A 20,195-nucleotide genomic window follows, 5' to 3' on the forward strand; every position below is an offset into this window, starting at 1 on the left:
ATGTGAGAGAGACAGGATAGTCAGGAGGGGAGAAAGAAAGAGAAAACTGTGTGGAAGAGTGTGTGAGAAAGAGTGAGAAAGTGACAGACAGAGTCAAATCTGGCATATTAATTTAACTCCATTTGTACACTTTCAGAGTGAAATGAACACACTGGATTTGACTGCGTACATGTACTGTAAGCTGTTACTAGACTGATATAAGACCCTGAGCCGTCTCATGGGTTTACAACCATGTTAGTTCCCAAACTATAAATTCACATTCTTTTAAGAAGCAGACAGCTCTGCTGGCCTTATTAGCATTTTTCACACTTCACACCCTTTAGACTCATCCATGCGCACTATCCCACATAAATCCACCTTTCCTCACTATTAGCCTTTGCTTTTGTCCAAAATGCTGTAAACATGTGTGGCCCCTGCACAGCTACAGTAGTATTTGAACGCCAACTCATAACCAGTTAAACCCTACTGTATATATTTCCAGCGGTCTATCTTTTTTTCCCTCTACACCAAATTTCTTTGCCAAAAATAGCCGATCAACAGGCTCACAACGTTGTGATATGCCCAGATATGACATGGCCAGAGTAGGGATGCCAGGTTTCATGTGGTTAACCGGCAAGTTAAGCAGACCCACTGCGAGGTATATGATATGAATTACACAATGCAGTGGTTCAGGGTTTACAAGTAATGTAATAAAAGCTCTGCACGGTCATTGCTTTTATCGAGCTAATTTACAGTAATGAAGTGAAGTTCAATTTTCCCAGCCGCGGCACGTACTGTAGTATCTCCCGTGCCATGTTTGCTTATGGCATTTCATCATTTCCATCAGACCATCCACTGTATGGTAATTGTGGGGAAAATTGCCTACCATACTAAAGAAATATTTTGCACCTGTTGCTGTCATTATTTAACCACTTTATTTTCATACAATTGCAGATCTACAAGCTACAGAACTACAGATCTGAGCCTGTCAAAATAATTTAGAATTCTTTTGTGGTTTAAGTGGTTAATCATTTAATTTCAACCTTTATTTAATTCTCTCTAAATAAAATTGCCAGTTGTTTTTGCTTTATATCTGGACAGGAAAGTGTGGGGAGACCGGAAATTGAGTTTGGTGTTAAGTGGTCTATGTAACATCCTGTCATCCACATAGGTATGCCCCTCGCTGGCAGACTCTAAACAGTTTATTTGACATTAGAAATATGATTTTTCTTTATGTCTTGGGGGGGGGGTCGTTTTGGTATACCTCTCAGAAAAGGCCCCCACCATAGCCTTGGAGAATGGCACCTTGCCCCCCGCTAGACTGCAGTACAGTGTAGAGGGAGGTGTGGTGGGTGTATTCATAGCACATCAGTGAGCGATGCCGTGCTTCGGTGCTCCGCTGAGATCTTATCCCATCTACGATTGGCAGGAAGCCCAGTTCCTAGTTATTATCATCATCACCATCATCATCATCCCCTTCAAACAACACACACACACACACACACACACACACACACACACACACACACACACACACACACACACACACACACACACACACACACACACACACACACACACACACACACACACACACACACACTCTCCCCGTGGACCTGGCATCACTGCCTAGCCTGCTCTGAGCTCTGAAATAAGCATACAGTAACACAGAGTCTCCGCCCACCGTTGCCCTAGCAACCACCTCTAGCTAGCCTAACATGGTTTCACTGCGGCAAGGAGAGTGTGCTCACTAGCGGAGTTCACACACACACGCACACGCATGCACGCACACAGGCACGTGTGCACTCACGCACGCACGCATACAATCAATAGAAAAGCCTGTGTGTGTGTGTGTGTGTGTGTGTGTGTGTGTGTGTGTGTGTGTGTGTGTGTGTGTGTGTGTGTGTGTGTGTGTGTGTGTGTGTGTGTGTGTGTGTGTGTGTGTGTGTGTGTGCATGTGCATACAGTATACCATACGTAGTAACATCAGTGATGATTGAACTCCATACTCCTCCAGGTGTTAAATGAATACTAAGGATTCTACTGTGTTTTGTGTGTGACCCTGCTGTATCTACAGTACTTTCTCTGCCCTGTAACTTTATCTTAACTGCTGTGCTGCCCTTATCTTATCTTATCTTATCTTATCTTATCTGTGTATTTATATAAAATCGTCGCTGTTGGTTGGAAACCTTGTATGTCCAAAACCGTTACTTTTCATGTTATGGAAAAAAAGAACCTGTGTTCCAATGGATCCAATGTAATTATTCTTTAGTTACATGCTCTTATTAATATGTTTCATTGGTTAAGTATTTGTAAATACCACAGACAGACTTTCACTTTCAAAGTCTTTCAAAAATAGCAGATCTACAAGCTATTTTGTGCTATGTCATACCTGTATATCATTGCTGTCGGACAAAAACCTTCTATCTAACAAAATATATTAGCTTGTGACTAAATAATAACTACATTGGATCCATTAGAACACAGGTTATTTTTTCAATTTCCTGAAAAGTAATGGTTTTGGACATAGAAGGCTGCCACCCGACAGCGACGATATATATATATATATATATGACTTGATTAATTGAGTACAAAGGACGTCAATGGAAACAAGCCATAGTGCTTTCCTGGGTTTCAAAATCTATTAATAGACCTTGTATTGAACTGTACTTCCCTGTGCTTGTCTTTGCAAACTGTTAATAAAGTATTCAATCAATCAATCAATCAATGACGGATCCCATTCCTCTCTCCCAGGATTTTCGGAGGGTTGGTGTTGGACATCAAGCGCAAGGCTCCTCACTATCTGTCCGACTACACAGACGCTATCAGCCTGCAGTGTCTGGCTTCCTTCCTGTTCCTCTACTGCGCCTGCATGTCCCCTGTCATCACCTTCGGAGGCCTGCTGGGGGAGGCCACCGAGGGACGCGTGGTAAGAGTCTGATTCACGAGCTGTCACCGGTCACCTCTGTGGGGAATTATGTTCGTCTTTTCATTGCCAGCTGCCTCCTTTTGCAGTCTGTTCTCTGTGGCGCAGCCTAAACTTACACTGGTGGGAGAAGCGCTCAGATCTTTTTTACTAGTAAAAGTAGCAATACCCAAAATGTAGAAATACTATTAAAAACTTTACTTGAGTAAAAGTGAAAAAGTTTTGGCATCAAAATATACTTAAAGTACAAAAAGTGAAAGTAGTCATTATTTTCAAAATTGGTCCAATTAAAATCTTTCAAAAAAATTGCTGACCTACTGTACAAGCTTACAACGTGTCACAATGGGTCACACGTTTTTGAATAGGAGAAGCATAAAATAAGACTTTAACTCCCTGAGTGCCAGGATTGCCAGAATTATTTCAGAATTGATTCTGAAAAGTGCCAGAGTTTTTCACAGAAAACAAAAAGTGCTTAGGAAGCGAGATACAGCCTTTTTCAGTTCTAAGTTAAACAAGGAGTGGATGGAGCTGCACATCTTCAGATGATGATATCTTGGGTTCTGAACATGTTTTTTTTTTTTAAACTAATTTTTCAAAAACACGTCAAACACGTTAATGGCACCCAGCACCATAGCGGTAAAAACACGTCAAACACGTTAATGGCACTCAGTGAGTTGGTAAACAATTATTTGGATTAATACTCTAAATCTGCAAAAATAAATGATGCGTAGCTGCGAGCTAGTTCAGGCAGATATACTCTAGAGGTTCACACTGCGCATTAATATGTGGGTGTATACGGGTGCATTATTACAACAGTGTTATGCAAGACCCATACGTCATACGCTGAGGTGGCAATCAGCCGACCAATTGGTGGGTTAATTAAGCTCACCTCAGTCTCTGTTCTTCCTTCTGTCAGGGTCCATAGTCTGTTGGTGTTCGCCCATTTGCTCCCACCGCCACCCCAGCACCTCCTCTGCAATTAGTTCTGTTCCCCATGGAGGGTTGTTATTGGAGAATCTCCCTGCTCTTAATGGTTAATGATGGTTGTCTAATTGTGCTGAACTGAGCAGGGAGAAAAAATATAGCAGAGCCTGAACGCCAAGATAAAATATTATATTCACACTTCACACCCAATGCAAAGATTCAATTAGAAATCTGCCATAGGAACCCATGGTTGAAGTAGCTTTCAGGTTGGCCTCCAAAAAGATGTTCCAGATCACTGGAACAGTTGTTTTCAAAGTAGGGTCCAGGGACCCTCAGAGTTCCTTGAGGGGATTCCAAATGGACCCGTACAGGTCTGTAACTCTGAAAGTGTACAAACAGAACCAAATATTATTTGGGGGTCCTTGAAATTAAAAGGTTTGAGAACCACTGTACTAGAACGTATAGCCTTGTTTCCCCCTGGCCACATGTGTAATATCACTGCGTAGATATTAGTCTGGAATCTCTGTGTGGAACCTGCATTTAAAAAAATGCCTCTGGTGATAAACCCGCCCCATATTTGCATACTGGGCTCTGATTGGTCCCTCACAAATTTGGAGGGAGAGAAATAAAATCTCTATTGAGAGGGGCCAGACCTAATCTGCCACGGCATTTTTTTTTTGCAATGGCACCTGGAACCAGGCTACACATGTGCCACAGTGTGTCCATTCTTAATGTACTGTCCATGTGTGGATGGATATACAGTACATAACCTACGAACCATTGTCACCAGGTCTAATTCCCGTGCATGTATTGCCTAAAGTGCTTTTGAATGCTGTCTTGCACAGAGCAAGACAGAGAGGATGTTGTACTGTTGAATCATTTCCCAGCATATCAAATGAAATCAGCCCCAACATCGCATATCAAAACACTTCTGAACTTGTTGTGAATGTAAAAAAGAAATCACCATTTAAGACACCTGTTTAAAAAATATTGTTTTGTTTTTCTTTCTTGGTGTCCAGAGTGCTATTGAGTCTCTCTTCGGGGCGTCCATGACGGGCATAGCCTACTCTCTGTTTGCTGGGCAGCCGCTCACCATCCTGGGCAGCACGGGACCGGTGCTGGTGTTTGAGAAGATCCTCTTCAAGTTCTGCAAGTACGTCATCGTCTGCCTCTTTGTGGCTTCACCTTAACCGCTGCCGTTATCTTGTCGATCAGTGAGCAGTGTACCTCGCCGTACAACACTGTCGCACAAAAGTGGCCGCTCTACAGGTTCAGAAATTGTCACGATGTGACGCGTTGTGATGCGTTGTGCGCCTGTAGATTAGCTATTTAAAATTAAAATTGTCTGTGTCGTCGTCCTCTCCACCCAGAGACTACGGCCTGTCCTACCTCTCGCTGAGGGCCTGCATCGGCCTCTGGACGGCCTTCTTCTGTCTGCTGCTGGTGGCCACGGACGCCAGCTCTCTGGTGTGCTACATCACACGCTTCACGGAGGAGGCGTTCGCCGCGCTCATCTGCATCATCTTCATATACGAGGCCCTGGAGAAACTGCTCCACCTGGGGGTACACTACCCCATCAACAAGAACAACAACCTGCAGAAACTCACCATGTACTCGTATGTTCTGCCAAACTCACTCGCAATCTAACTTGAGACCATAAAAGAAAAAGATGATCTTTTCATTTTGTTTTTGCTTTATTTAGATAATTATTTAGAATAATAGAGACAGGAAACCGAGGGTAGAGAGCAGTGTTGCCAAATCTGCTTATTATATGCGACTTTGGGCTTGTTTTTCTGTAGAGACGCTTGTAAATATTGGTGTTTGCGTTTTTTTGGGCTTGCTTCCAAATGTTGTTCAAACCACTGGTTCAACATTTTCATGTCGAGGACCCCCAAATTGATATGTATTTGTCCGCCGACCCTCCATCTGAAAATATGTTCTGCCAAGGACCCCTGTACCAGATTTGTTTTGCTAAAACATTTTTTTTAAATTGCAGATCTACAAGCTCCCAAGTGTTGTGAGCTTGTATATAGCTTTAAAGTGCTCATGTGGACTAGTCGCTTATTTTGGGCTTGTTTTCATAGACCTGGTTGCTTATTTATCTAGTTAAATCTGGCAACACTGGTAGAGAAGGAGAACGATATGCAACACAGATCTCCAGCACGTCCTGAGAGCACAGTTTAGAAAAATACATAAAATGTCACATGAAGTTCTCAACTAAATCCTTCAAAGCTACTGGTTACCCCAGAAATGCAATCTCTTAGGGCAAAGCACATGAATATCACACAATTAATGTCCAGTTGGTTTGCATGGCAGTTTCGTTTCTCTCTGGGTGTCTCTTAACAAACCATCGTGAATGAAACTGTGTTAACAGTCACTGTGAATGTGCCACTGGTGCCATTATTTATTTGTTTGTTTGTTTGTTTTTGATGCAGCTCGGTCTCACATATTCTATGCACCTGCAGAAACACATGCACGTGCCAAGAGGACTAGAGTTTATTTTCGCCATCAAAGGACAGATGGGGCCGTACTGCTCTTGCACTCCATCCAGCTTTTATAGTGATGGATTTATGGGGAGTAATGTAATGTCACCCGTGTGTTAAGAGCAGTACAGTACAGTATGTAAGCTATTAATGTATAGGGAATCAAGAGGCCCTCTTGAGCAGTGACATTATGGTGTTATTATCCAAATGTTATTGGAAAATGTCATGGTAAGTTGTCGAGTGAACACTTTCCCCTACATACAGGGTAGGATTGTGTGATGCTCAAATAATGCATAGCCTGTGAGCTAGCTCAGGCAATGCACGCACACCACTGTGAGGTGTTAAGCAGCATATATCTCCCTGCTCTTAAATGGATGTCTTCTAACGTGCTGAGCAAGGAATAGTACTGTATATTGCAGAGCCTGACACTTACTTTACCTTATACATAATGAACCCTATTAGTTCTGGGCATGTCGGAATTGATTGCTGAAAATAGGCAAGCACTCGGCAAAAATAGCAGATCTAAAACTCACAATGCTACGCAACGTGACACGTTGTAAAATTGTAAGCAATTTTTTTATTTTATTGATCAGCTATTTGATGTAGAAGCAAAAAGGAGGGGACAAAGTATGGACCCCTGCGGGACCGCGGTCAATAAAGTATATAGGGTTTAAGTGGCTAAGCGAGTTGAGTGCATTCAATAATTAAGTGTGTGTGTGTGTGTGTGTGTGTGTGTGTGTGTGTGTGTGTGTGTGTGTGTGTGTGTGTGTGTGTGTGTGTGTGTGTGTGTGTGTGTGTGTGTGTGTGTGTGTGTGTGTGTGTGTGTGTGTGTGTGTGTGTGTGTGTGCGCGTGTGTGTGTGTGCGTGTGTGTGTGCCTCCACAGATGTGCGTGTGTGGAGCCCAGTAACCCCACAAATGAGACACTGCGTGAATGGGAGAGCAGGAACATCACACCCTCTGAGGTGAACTGGACCATGCTGGAAGTCCATGTAAGGAGACATTTCATCATTTATGTCACACTATATGCTTTCCCCCACAATTCCCCAGCTAATTTCACCTGCTGTATTATCATCCAGCTATGTTTTTACATTAAAATTAAGCCTGTAAATAATGCTCATGATGGCATGTAGAGTAGTGTAGAACCATTCTCTTCTTGTTCAAAAGACTAAGCTAACCAGAACCCAGTGAGTTACACTTGTTTGTTTGTTTGTTTGTTTGATTTGCCCATAGGCGGCGGGTGATGAAGGCTAGGGTAGGCTAAGCCTTCCCAAATGTTATGCTGTGAAATTCTGGGAATTAATAATAAATCAGTAAAATCAGGCAAAAATATGAATTAAAAAACCTAACCCTAATCCAACCCTAACCCTAACCCTATAACCGAAATAAAGTAACCAAAAACCCAACAGAAACTAATAGAATCCAACCAGAAACCGCATTTTTTGTGCACGCGCGCGCGGATTTCGGCGCCCGCGCGCTTCACGCGCGGCCGATCCCCAGCCTTCCCAAATGTCAAGCTCACCCGCCGCCTATGGATTTGCCCCAAAATATATTTAGTTGTGTTAAATATTGTTTGTATCATGAGTTTGTTAACAGAAATATTACACGTTGAAGAAACAACATAATTTATTTCAAAACAAGATTGATTTTTCATGAACGGCGAAAGTCGAATAAGAGCATTTACCTGTATGAATGAGGCATTAAAGGTTTGAGGTGAAATATGTTTTTTTTTGTGTAAAGAAGATTTAACCATTTGTAACTCAAGAGTGTACAAACCCTTATGGGTCCTTTTGGTTGCAAACTCTCAGAGTTAAATGAGCACCCAGTGTATTGGGCTTTTGCTCACACATACACAGGAACGTCAACAAGCAACCAGCCAGGAGACAGTGTGGGGGTTTGATTTCACAGGGTTTAACTGTGCAGAATCAGCCTATGAACAGATTGTAAAGAGCACATTCTCCTGCTGTCAGCCACAGCATCAGTTCTGCCACTGGCAGCATGCTGCATGTCTCCTACACGAGTTCACTGAAGCCAAATTTATTCTCCGTCGTGTTGCATGCCGAAAATAGCAGACCTACAAGCTCACAATGCATCACATACGCGACACCTTGTGAGCTTGTAGGTCGGCTATTTTCGACGTGTGACACCGTCGCGTGACGAAGTACGAATCGAGCTGAACACGAACCGTACAAATGACAGATATTTTGGGGGAAACGAGGTCACATGTAATTTAATGTGATGCACAGAAGCGCGCATTGACCATGCTGGTGAACACATTATTTGCTCCCATTGAAACACATTCATATTCATCTGTATTATGTAATATTTCATATTTATGTTGCTTTTAAGGACTTTTAAGGAGTCAAGAAACATTTTTCGCTGCCAAATGGTCTATTACTGCGGGATTACAGAAGGATTTCGCCCAACCATCCTTTGTTTTGTTGGACAGTAATCTGTCTGAATGCGGCCATGACAGCCCACAATTACAGCCATCAGCTTACAAACATACATAAATACAGTACATATTACTAACACACATCTGAGACAAATGAGAAACATCAACAACATCACACCATGAGCAAAATGAAAGATTCAGTATTTATAAAGATCGGTATGACCGTAATATGGAGCTTGCACAAGGGGGCACTTTCAAAATAATTATATTATATTATATTATATTATATTATATTATATTATATTATATTATATTATATTATATTATATTATATTATATTATATTATATTAAATACCGCAATAATGAATGTACTAGAATAAAGAAAAAACATTGTACTGTAGAAGTCACTCATTTACCATGACCTTCATCACTGTTATCAAATTTTATGTTATATATTTTTATATTTTCCAATATTGCATAAAACCCTGAAATGGATGAAATTTCTCAAATATCGTAAAATTATTTTTTGATTTATTTTGTAGAAGAAACAGTAACATCCTCAGTATTAATGTATCCATTTCTAACTCTGAATTCTGAATCTTACTGTGAATGATGTGATAAAAGTGCAACAGAAATACTTTAATTGAAGCGACAAAAACTGTGTTTTCACTACATTGCTACCCTTGGAAGGTTGAATAGGCAAAGCCTTTGTCATTTATGAATTGTTGTGAAATAAACTAAACGTGCTCTCATTGCTCCATGTCTGCTGCTCCTGCAGGAGTGTGAGGTGTTCCATGGGGAGTTTGAGGGAGCAGCCTGTGGCCCCCACGGCCCCTACATCCCTGACGTACTCTTCTGGTGTGTTGTACTCTTCTTTTCCACCGTCTTTATGTCTGCCTTTCTCAAGGAGTTCAAGTTCAGCCGCTACTTCCCCACCAAGGTAAACAAACACACACGCACGTGCGCACACACACACACACACACACACACACACACACACACACACACACACACACACACACACACACACACACACACACACACACACACACACACACACACACACACACACAGATATTAAAAATGTAGCTAAAGGCCAGTAGGAAATGCCCTTTATTAAGTGACAACAAAAGAATGCTGTTATCAGCCATGGCAGCACTAATATCAGATTTTAGACCTCATTTTCTCTCTCTCTTTCTCTCGCTCTCTCTCTCTCTCTCCCCCTCCTCTGTCTCTCTTAATACATAATAATTCATTCAAGTCATTGGTTGACATTGCCCTGAGGTGGATGGTAGCCGTGTTATTGGACGTGTTGCTGTAATATCACAGCAGTCAAGCTAATTGTTTATTCTGTCACAGACTGTGAACATAAATGGCAATCATTTTGCCTGCCAAATAAGCTTTACGATTACGCTGCCCTCTGTTGGTCATCTCCCGGGAATACCCCCGCAGTCTGTGTGTGGCCCAGTTCTATTTGCTCTATTTCTATGATTTATCATTGAGAGAGGACATTTAATGTGTGGTGTGACTGTGAAATTACCATGTCATATTGTATAGTGTAACAGCGCTCCCTTGTGGTGTTAAAAGCATACTGCACTGCAGTCAAAGGGTGTGTGTGTGTGTGTGTGTGTGTGTGTGTGTGTGTGTGTGTGTGTGTGTGTGTGTGTGTGTGTGTGTGTGTGTGTGTGTGTGTGTGTGTGTGTGTGTGTGTGTGTGTGTGTGTGTGTGCGTGTGTAGGTGCGGGCTTGCATCAGTGACTTCGCTGTCTTCATCACAATCCTCACCATGGTTTTAGTAGACTATGCACTTGGCATTCCCTCGCCAAAGCTGCAGGTCCCCAGCAAGTTTAAAGTAAGTGCAAACAAGTATTTTATTCTGAAAAACTGCATATTCATTTTTGTCCGTTCATTGAATCGCAACAATACTTAGGAAAGCAAATGCCTTGGTATTGCTTAATATCAATATCATATTAAGTACAAGCATATCCTCTAAACAAAGCGTTATATAAGCGAATGCCTAAAGGATGAGTCTCAATGTTTTTTTTGTGTGTTTTTAGATATGTTATCATATGCTATGTTAAAGAGTTGTACATAGCTTAACATACCAGAAGCACTGCTCCGTGCAGCCAACAAATATAATATGACAGGGTGGTCAAGTAGTTCTCTGCTAAAAGCAGGGATCAGATCATGGTTTTACACATAGATAAGAGGGGAGTGTGTCATAAAGCCATAACAATAAATACCACTTATACCAGGCCAGCGTGCAGTGGAGTCTTGGTTCTATAATATTAAGATTGTCATAACATAAGGCCAAGGATGACCACCTGCATGTCAATGTTTGTCACAACTCATCTCCTTACACAGCCTGGGACACAGCCTTAATTACCTTACATTGAAAACAGGAAGTTATTCCCGAATTCCATTGATTACTACTCTTGAGTATTACTCTTTCATATCTTCACCAGGCCTGGTGGCCTTCTCATGGCTGTGTAAGTTGTGGGTTGCAGCCATCAAGACCAGAGGGGAAGGGGAAATAGCTTTTATACGATATACTGTAACATTTTTCACATAATGTGACGCCCCCATGGTCAGAAGTGAACGCGCTTTTGGAAATGCACTCTAGTCTGAGAGGCCCCGCTATGTGATTCAAATGTGGTATCGTTTGGATAATGCATTCATGATTTTTGCATTTTTGGTCAAATAGGCCCCCTTCTGCAAACTTTGGAAGCCAATTATAGCCAGTTGGTATGACATAGCAAAAATCTGTATGATACTCTTGATTCCATTTAGCAGTGTAGTAGAATTGTTAGAACTTACATGAAAACACTGAATTCTATTAAAAAAGAAAGGTTTGAGAAGTGTTGAAACACAATCACAGTTTTATTCAGAGCGCTCCCAGAGATTACACCACGCAGGTTGGATACCACAATCTCATAATTGTATAGGAAATGAGGGGACACAAAATAGACACAACTCTGGGTAGTGACACATGGCCTTAAACAGAAGTAAACATAAATAATGAGCCAACACATGACATTTTAGTAACAGGCTAAAAGGTTCTGACATAGACACTTACAGTACATAGCCAGGACTGGGAGACAGACCTTAACAGTTGTCCCTCACAGGACAAGGCCTGAATAGTATGTCAGCAGAGCTTAAAACAGACTGTAGTTTAATTTTACATTGAGAATGTCACCTTGCTATTACAGCAGCACATGTCGACTTCATTTCCTCTCTCTCCTGTGCTCTCTAATAGCCAACCAGAGATGACCGTGGCTGGCTCATAAACCCTGTGGGTCCGAACCCCTGGTGGACGACCATCATCACCTGCATCCCTGCTCTGCTCTGCACCATCCTCATCTTCATGGACCAGCAGATCACTGCTGTCATCATCAACAGGACAGAACACAAACTGAAGGTGCTTCTCAAACTTTTTCATGTCAAGGACTCCCAAATTAATATGTATTTGGCCGCAGACCCCTATTTGTAAGTAATTTTGTGCCAGGGACCCCCGATTCAAGATTTTGTGGTGTCAAAATGTTTCAAAAAAGTGTGCACGATTTGGGGGGAATTTCCAAGCTCCCGGCGTGTTGGGAGCTTGTAGATCGGCTATTTTCAACTAGCCTACTGTATATAAGTGTATAGTAGTTAAACAGATTTTCATGCTATATTAACACATTTTGCTGGGGACCCCTGGGTGTCTCCGGACCCCACTTTGAGAACCACTGTAGTACAGGACATAATACTAGTACAGTATACACACTACATTGTAGTATCATTTATTCTCGGAGTGATTCACATACTCTCTGATTGGATTCTCCCTTATGATTGGTTGTTTCATGCGTACTGTAAATATACAAGTTGTCTTTTAAGAATAAAATATAAAGCATATATTTGCCATTCATTCAAGTAGGGCATTCATTTACTAAAAAACACAAAATGTTAAAATATGGAGATAGGAGGTTTCTGCCTGACAGCAACGATATAATACAAAAAGTGGTTTGGGAATCGCTGCTCTAACCATGCCTGGCCTGTGCTCTGCTGGTCCTTCTAGAAAGGCTGTGGCTACCACCTGGATCTGTTTGTGGTGGGCGTGATGCTGGGGGTGTGCTCTGTGATGGGGCTGCCGTGGTTCGTGGCTGCCACCGTGCTCTCCATCTCCCACGTCAACAGCCTGAAGCTGGAGTCGGAGTGCTCCGCCCCCGGGGAGCAGCCCAAGTTCCTGGGCATCAGGGAGCAGCGCTTCACCGGCCTCATGATCTTCACCCTGATGGGCTGCTCCGTCTTCATGACCTCCGTGCTGAAGGTGCGTGTGCGTGCGCGTATGTGTGTGTGTGTGTGTGCGCTTGTATTACTCTGCTTGTGAAGACTATGTCCCCACAATAATAGCAGAATTTGAGAAATTGACAGAAAATATTTTGTTTTACGGTTTAAAAGGATTCTAGACTTGTAGATTGGCTATTTTCAACCGTAGATAAAGAATTGCAAACAAAATTTGTAAAAATGCCATAATAAATTCGGTGTCCTAAAATGTTAATGTCCTCACAAGTATAGTAATACAAAACTGTGTGTGTGTGTGTGTGTGTGTGTGTGTGTGTGTGTGTGTGTGTGTGTGTGTGTGTGTGTGTGTGTGTGTGTGTGTGTGTGTGTGTGTGTGTGTGTGTGTTAGACAGATACCAGGAAACTATTAAGAAAGTCTTGCATGCATTTTTGTGACTGATATTTAATGTTGCCTCGCATGAGTTAAAACAAAACTTCATAATGATCTGCATGGTTTTTGAACCAAATTTGATGGTGATGTATTTCTCCCCAGTTCATCCCAATGCCAGTGCTGTACGGAGTGTTCTTGTACATGGGGGCGTCTTCACTGAGGGGCATCCAGGTAAGATTCATGTCTTATTGTTTACTTAATGCAGTGAAGAAGTTTCTGTTAGAATAAAAACAAGAATGAAATAGATGAATCATCTTTTTTAACAGACAGGCTTCCTTGTTCTACTTAGCTTAATGGCATTTAGTGGTTATCCATCTATTACTCAACTAATCTTTAGCTGCTTAATTATGCAGTACCTTGCAAAAGCTTAAATCAGATTTGTCTGGATTGCAAATTATACTTTGAGTGCGGAGTGCCTTGGATTCTTCTTAAGTTCAGCTGATTCTCTCACTTGGATGTCAGCCTACTACAAAGGGAAGGAACTTAAATGTTTTGACCTATACTTTGACATATTTGTTCCAGTCAGTAGAAACCTATATATCTTGCTCTCATCTGACAGCAAAACCTTGCTCCACATCTTAGCTGGGTCACTCTAAAATGTTCAGACATGCTTTGTCCTTGTTTGTCTGCATCCTTGTTAGGTCAATATTTTCAATATCTATGTAAAACTTGGAGCTTCCAAAGCGCATGTGTTGAACACTTATTGAAACAGCATATTTCAGTCAATTACTTGATTACTTTATTTCATTTCATGTGAGGGTCAGTATTTCTAAATAAAACTTTACACAGAACACTCAGTGTATCATTTGTAATCTCAGAGATCAGAGCACATGCTCAGCTGCAATGTCACACCCCTGGAGCATGTTTGAGGTTCAATGCCTTGCTCAAGGGAACTTTGGCAGAGTTGGTGGGCACCGTTCGTGTAATACCAGCTACCCTCCAGTTACTGGTTTTACAGCTGGAATACACCCTCCTGTCAGTGCCGGGTATTGAACCAGCAACCTTTGAATCACTGGTCAGCCTCCCTATACATCAAGGCCAACCAGCCACACTGCTCTATCCATCACTGTAAACTGATGTGCTGTTCTTGTTCTTGTGTTTGTGGTCCATGCAGTTCTTCGATCGACTGCGGTTGTTTAGCATGCCAGCCAAGCACCAGCCTGACTTCATCTACCTGCGTCACGTTCCCCTGCGGAAGGTCCACCTCTTCACCATCGTACAACTCACCTGTCTGGTCCTTCTCTGGGTCATCAAGACCTCCAAGGCCGCCATCGTTTTTCCCATGATGGTAACACTCTGTGTGTGTGTGTGTGTGTGTGTGTGTGTGTGTGTGTGTGTGTGTGTGTGTGTGTGTGTGTGTGTGTGTGTGTGTGTGTGTGTGTGTGTGTGTGTGTGTGTGTGTGTGTGTGTACGCTTGCACGCAGGCTTGCGTTTAGTGGGCAGACTGAGTGCCTTCCCTTTGTGCATGCACGCAAGTATTCAGTACTTGCTAATCATTGGCAAGCAATTAGCAATTTCATCTCCGGGGGTTGACTGCTGTGTCCAACCTTCACCAACTCACCCCACCCTGCTCCACCCCTCCAGGTGTTGGCGCTGGTCTTCATCCGCAAGCTGCTGGACTTTGCGTTCACAAAGCGAGAGCTGAGCTGGCTGGATGACCTGATGCCTGAATGGAAGAAGAAGAAACTAGAGGACCTAGAAGCGGAGGTGAAGACACAGGCATTTTGTCTTGATACAGTTTTTGTATTAAAACCGGAACGAGGCAGTTTGTGTTGGTGTTGTCAGTACCCTCTGGTGGACATATTTGCAGACAGACATACTGAGAGTGAATACATTTACACGTTAGAACAGTCTCATTAAAATAGTTAGGTATTGCTTTGTGGCTCAACTAATAATAGTTTGATAACTGTTTTAACATTATTGTTTACTAAAGCCAGTAGTTTCTACATTGAACATTAAAGATCTTGCGAGTGATATAATGAATTGCTATCAGAGTTTCACAAAGGCAAGACTGTTTAATGCATGAAGACAAAGCTCAAACAAAAGCCATTGTCTTTTTGGTGTATATTATTTCTGTCTTTGTCTCGCTGCAGGGTAATATTATCGCTCTGTTCCTTCAGATCCCTTATCAGTGTATTCTTTCTCTCTCTCTCTCTCTTTCTCTCTCTCTCTCTCTCTCTCTCTCTCTCTCTCTCTCTCTCTCTCTCTCTCTCTCTCTCTCTCTCTCTCTCTCTCTCTCTCTCTCTCTCTCTCGCTCTCTCTTCCCCCAGGAGGAACACAGTATTATCGCAGAAGAAGAAGGCATTGTTCAAGTGCCGCTGGAGGTGCACTACAAGTAAGTGGCTGTTTTACTTTATGCTGCTGCACTTCACAACTGAAGCTGAAACACTTTATTTCCTGAGTACTTTTCTTAACCTTTATTTAACCAGGGTAGTCACCATGGAGATTAAAAATGTATGACCGGAGTCCTCAGGGCTCTATACTAGTGTATTTTCAGTTTTCTGTTATTGTGGGAAAGGCTTTCGCAGAAAATACTGCGACACTTTGTGAGCACTTTGAGGTTTACACAAATGTCAATAAAATCCATTATTATTATTATTAGGGATGTCCGATATTATCGGCCTCCCGATATTATCGGCCGATATTAGCATAAAAATTGATATCGGGAAAATATCGGTATCGGTTTTTGAAAAAAAAACAAAAAACATTTTTTATTTTATTTATTTTTTTGCTTTATAAATAAGTTACAGGAGTTCTTACTGTATATGGTGTGTGTGATATGAAATTTGAGCTTACCCTAATCACAATAATCCCCGCATATATCGGTATCGGTTGATATCGGTATCGGTAATTAAGAGTTGGACAATATCGGTATATCGGTTATCGGTAAAAAAGCCAATATCGGACAACCCTAATTATTATTAACAAGGATGCTGTGGTTTAAGTGGTTAAGTGACAGCAAAAGTATTTATCAACCATGGCACCGCTTCTCTCTCTCTCTCTCTCTCTCTCTCTCTCTCTCTCTCTCTCTCTCTCTCTCTCTCTCTCTCTCTCTCTCTCTCTCTCTCTCTCTCTCTCTCTCTCTCTCTCTCTCTCTCTCTCTCTCTCTCTCTCTCTCTCTCTCTCTCTCTCTCTCTCTCTCTCTCTCTCTCTCTCTCTCTCTCTCTCTCTCTCTCTCTCTCTGTGTGTGTTTGAAGGAGTGATGCTGACCCTGCTACGGTCAACATAACTGATGAGATGTCCAAAGGCTCCTTTGGAAATGTTTGGAATAGTGTGAACCCTGAGAGCACCAAGAAAGATCCTAGCACTAAAAGGTTGGCTCCTCTGAAAAATTGTTATGTGTCATCAATATATGATGATATAATGTACTATTACATCATATACGTAATACCATAAAGTCATTTCACAATACAATGTAGACAAAACCAATAGATGACAATTTCTGAATGCTAATCTTATGTTCATAAACTCGGGTTGTATCTAATTAATGGAACATTTGCTTTGAACATAATTCACATGGTTTGATTCCAGAATCTCAGGGAACGTCCTTCTTTTAAGGTCTTTGTCCCGTCAAAAAGCAGCCCTTCTCTCACAAAGTCATATCATATATTCTCCACAGCATCAGTAGACTAACCTCTGATATCTCCTGCCAACCTCTCTCATTCCATTCCAACCCCTAAGCTCCCCTTCCTAACCCTTCAGAAGCTGAAATCCCAAAAGGTGAGTGGTTCCCACTTCCCAGCAGCCCCTGACAGCATGGTGAATTGTGTGTTTTGTCACCCGTGTTGTGGCTCAGTTTAGCTCAGCAGGTTCAGCAGGTCTTTAAACGCTGCTTCCACAGAGGGCTTCAAACTATGCTCCTTGCATGCCGCTGTGCATGCTGCTCACTCTAAAGCGCTTTGCATAAAAGTGTGCACGCAAAGATTTGTTGTGTTCTGTCACTTACAGTGAAGTACTGGATGTTTGGCAGTTGTTGTTGCATGTAGTGATGGGGAAACTGTATTGGTTGTTGTAATGGTGTGTCATGTGGTTCCCGCACTGGTGTGCCGTGAGATCTCAGGTGTTTGCTGTACACCATGGAAGCACTGGTCCACTTTGTCAGATGGCTGGTTTAACAGCATGGCCTGGGAATGTGTGTGACAGTCCTTTATACTGCAGATTGGGGGCATCTGTTGTATTAATGTTCATTCCACCGCTGAATGTTGCAGCATAAGGTAATTAATTATCATGAGGCATACTGAATTATGTGATTTTTTTTGAAAGATTACAGCGGCTTGTACTGAACATAATCAAATTATATTTACATGCAGGTAATTAGTCATCTTTAAAGCAGCTTCTAGGGTATGAACAAACATGTTTGACCAAAAACCTTGATAGTATCACGGTATTGTGGGGATGACTATTGGTGCTTTAAAAAAACATTTGAACAATGAGACTTGATAACCAATCAGAGAATTACACCACTTTACTGTAATGCAGCCTTTAAAACCAGGACAAGACAACGCTTATGCCATATCACATGATAAACTCACAGAATATATTGCCCAGCCGTCGCAGCTTCAGTTGATTTGCACCAGTGAGTTCAGTGTGAGTCCAGTGTTACATTCTCTGACATGTCATCTCTGTGCTTCCTCCTGTCTGTGGGACATGTGTTTCCAGTGGTGTGGAGAAGAAACACAAACGCAGGAGACACGACAAGAGCCTGGACAGGGAGACAAGTTTGTGATGACACATACTGTGCTGTCAGACCAACCCCAACCCCCTTACCCCCGAAAAAAAAAGAAGAAAAAAACCTATACCGTGCCACACTCGACAACCTTTGTACTGTGCTACACTGTGCGTTTTTTTTGTCATGTAAAGTCTGTGTGCAACTTGTGTTAAAAAAAGAAAACAACCAAAACAAAAAAAATCTGTTAGAGGCAGTGTTAACATGAGAAACCATCTGTGTTATTTTTTCTATGTGTATAATATATGGTGATACCAGCAGTGGAACGAGCTTCAGCATATTATTATAAGACACTTGTATTGCCATGTCAACGGGCCAATTCAGTAAACGTTTTAAACGGATGGATTTTTAAAGCGACTTTACTTTATAACGGGATCATTTGTATTTTGTATGTTTTTATATTTTTTCAACAGCGACTGTGAGTTGTCCTTTTGAAAACCTGTCACCAAAACCTCCGCTTTGTGGAAAAACTGTGTGTAATACTTAGCACCGCTATCGAAAGAGAGGGTGCACATCACAACTGAAAACAATTACAAATGAAATAGACATTTGCCAATACTAGCCTACTTCACTGGTAGTAGTATCTAAAACAAGTTGGGCCATATCGAAAATCTAGTATGTTTTTGGAAGTATTTAATGCACATTTTATATATACTATATTCTATATTCTGTATCTATATGTTTTTGTGACAACAGCTCATTGTGTCTTCTCTCCAGGTTCTTTATTCATGGCTACAGTATTTAATGAGTAAAAGGTCACTCATGCGGTAGACTATTCGTGCAGTGAGTCAAAGACGTTTTCTTTCGAGCAGCTCATTGGAATAAAAAAAAAAAAAAGAAAGACACCTTTAATCGTAATTTATACTTCGGCACACAACCGTGTCACAGTCATTTTCGCTGATCGATCCAGTCGTACGACAAAGTATAAAATAGCCTTCATGCATGGCGGCGTATAGTGCAGGAGCTCTCTTATGAGCTTACAGTACCTTTAGCTTACTGGCTTCTTTTCAACCGTCAAACGCTGAAACGTCAGGTGATCGTGTGGAAGCTGTATGTTTACATCCGCATACTTAATATACTTGTCATCTTTGTCAGTAAGTGTCATTCATGGACAAGTGCTCTCCTGTCCAAATGACCCTAAACGTGTTAAAACACCCAGAGTTAATTGTTTTAAAGATTAGAGAATATAATACGACCTTGACCCCGGTACAGACGTACAGTTGTACCCCCCCACCCCCACCCAGGCCATGATTACTTCTAGAAATGCAATAATACCTTTTTCTTTCCAGAGAAGGGAAACATGTAATAAAAAGGTAAAGACTCTTAACAATGTACAATACATAGTATATTTTATTCATATTCATGTAAAATGTTACTAATATATTACTAACTTGGAAACCGTGTTGAAGATGATTCTTTTGTTGTAGATGTTATTTTTCCCCGTTGTACTGTCTAATTGGTGGAACTTAGTTGAGTAGAGAAACTAATGGGTCAAAAGTATCTATACCAATATCACATCATTTTGACCACGTATGTGTGGAATTCTGCCTTAAATTTAGCGGTGAAAGCGGAATACTTCTGTTCAATAATTTAAATCAACTGTATAGGCAACTTGTCGATTCAGATCTGTTGTTAGATTGTGATTTGTTACATGACGTGAGAGAGTGCGTGCGCACGAGAGAGAGAGAGAGAGAGCGAGAGTAAATAAAGCGATATTAGAGAAACAAAAAAGTCTTCCGTCTCAGACATTCAGTTGACTGTCATTCTTGTGGTAATGGTTTCCATTACTAGCCCTGAGGGACTAGTGTTGCTGGTTTAACCCCATGAACACTAGTGTCCGTATTCTGGGGTAAACATTCGGCGAAAATAGCCAATCTACAATGTTCGCTCCAGAATTAGGACGCTAGGGTTCATGTGGTTAATGAGCACAAATATGTGCTGTCACTGCACAATGTCAAATGCACAACTGTTGAAATTATATCAGCCTACCACCCAATGTGCAATGAAAACTTTTGCATAAGCCTACCTGAGTTCTTATATTTTATGTGTTCTT

General features: G+C 41.6%; 1 protein-coding gene across 3 annotated transcripts in view; it reads left to right on the top strand.

Annotated features, from left to right (window-relative positions):
* LOC311040393 (sodium-driven chloride bicarbonate exchanger-like) overlaps positions 1 to 18,547 on the top strand; it is a gene marked incomplete at its 5' end in the record, with an annotated part of 80,187 nt that extends 61,640 nt beyond the window's left edge. Inside the window, 14 exons of one of the 3 annotated variants that reach the window (XM_084050648.1) lie at positions 2,734 to 2,908; positions 4,849 to 4,982; positions 5,200 to 5,445; positions 7,197 to 7,302; positions 9,485 to 9,646; positions 10,444 to 10,557; positions 11,962 to 12,123; positions 12,760 to 13,011; positions 13,519 to 13,587; positions 14,531 to 14,704; positions 15,001 to 15,123; positions 15,687 to 15,751; positions 16,614 to 16,755; positions 18,086 to 18,547. In XM_084050648.1, the coding sequence (XP_083906774.1) occupies positions 2,734 to 2,908; positions 4,849 to 4,982; positions 5,200 to 5,445; positions 7,197 to 7,302; positions 9,485 to 9,646; positions 10,444 to 10,557; positions 11,962 to 12,123; positions 12,760 to 13,011; positions 13,519 to 13,587; positions 14,531 to 14,704; positions 15,001 to 15,123; positions 15,687 to 15,751; positions 16,614 to 16,755; positions 18,086 to 18,142 (1,981 nt within the window). In that variant the 3' untranslated portion in view covers positions 18,143 to 18,547. Of the gene's footprint in view, positions 1 to 2,733; positions 2,909 to 4,848; positions 4,983 to 5,199; positions 5,446 to 7,196; positions 7,303 to 9,484; positions 9,647 to 10,443; positions 10,558 to 11,961; positions 12,124 to 12,759; positions 13,012 to 13,518; positions 13,588 to 14,530; positions 14,705 to 15,000; positions 15,124 to 15,686; positions 15,752 to 16,613; positions 16,756 to 18,075 lie in introns of all 3 variants that reach the window. The other 2 variants (XM_084050649.1, XM_084050650.1) reach the window with 2 other exon arrangements.
* Between the last annotated feature and the right edge of the window lie 1,648 nt (positions 18,548 to 20,195).

Source organism: Gymnoscopelus microlampas, assembly GCF_963454915.1.
Source record: "Gymnoscopelus microlampas genome assembly, chromosome: 24".
In the NCBI taxonomy this organism is placed as follows: domain Eukaryota; kingdom Metazoa; phylum Chordata; class Actinopteri; order Myctophiformes; family Myctophidae; genus Gymnoscopelus; species Gymnoscopelus microlampas.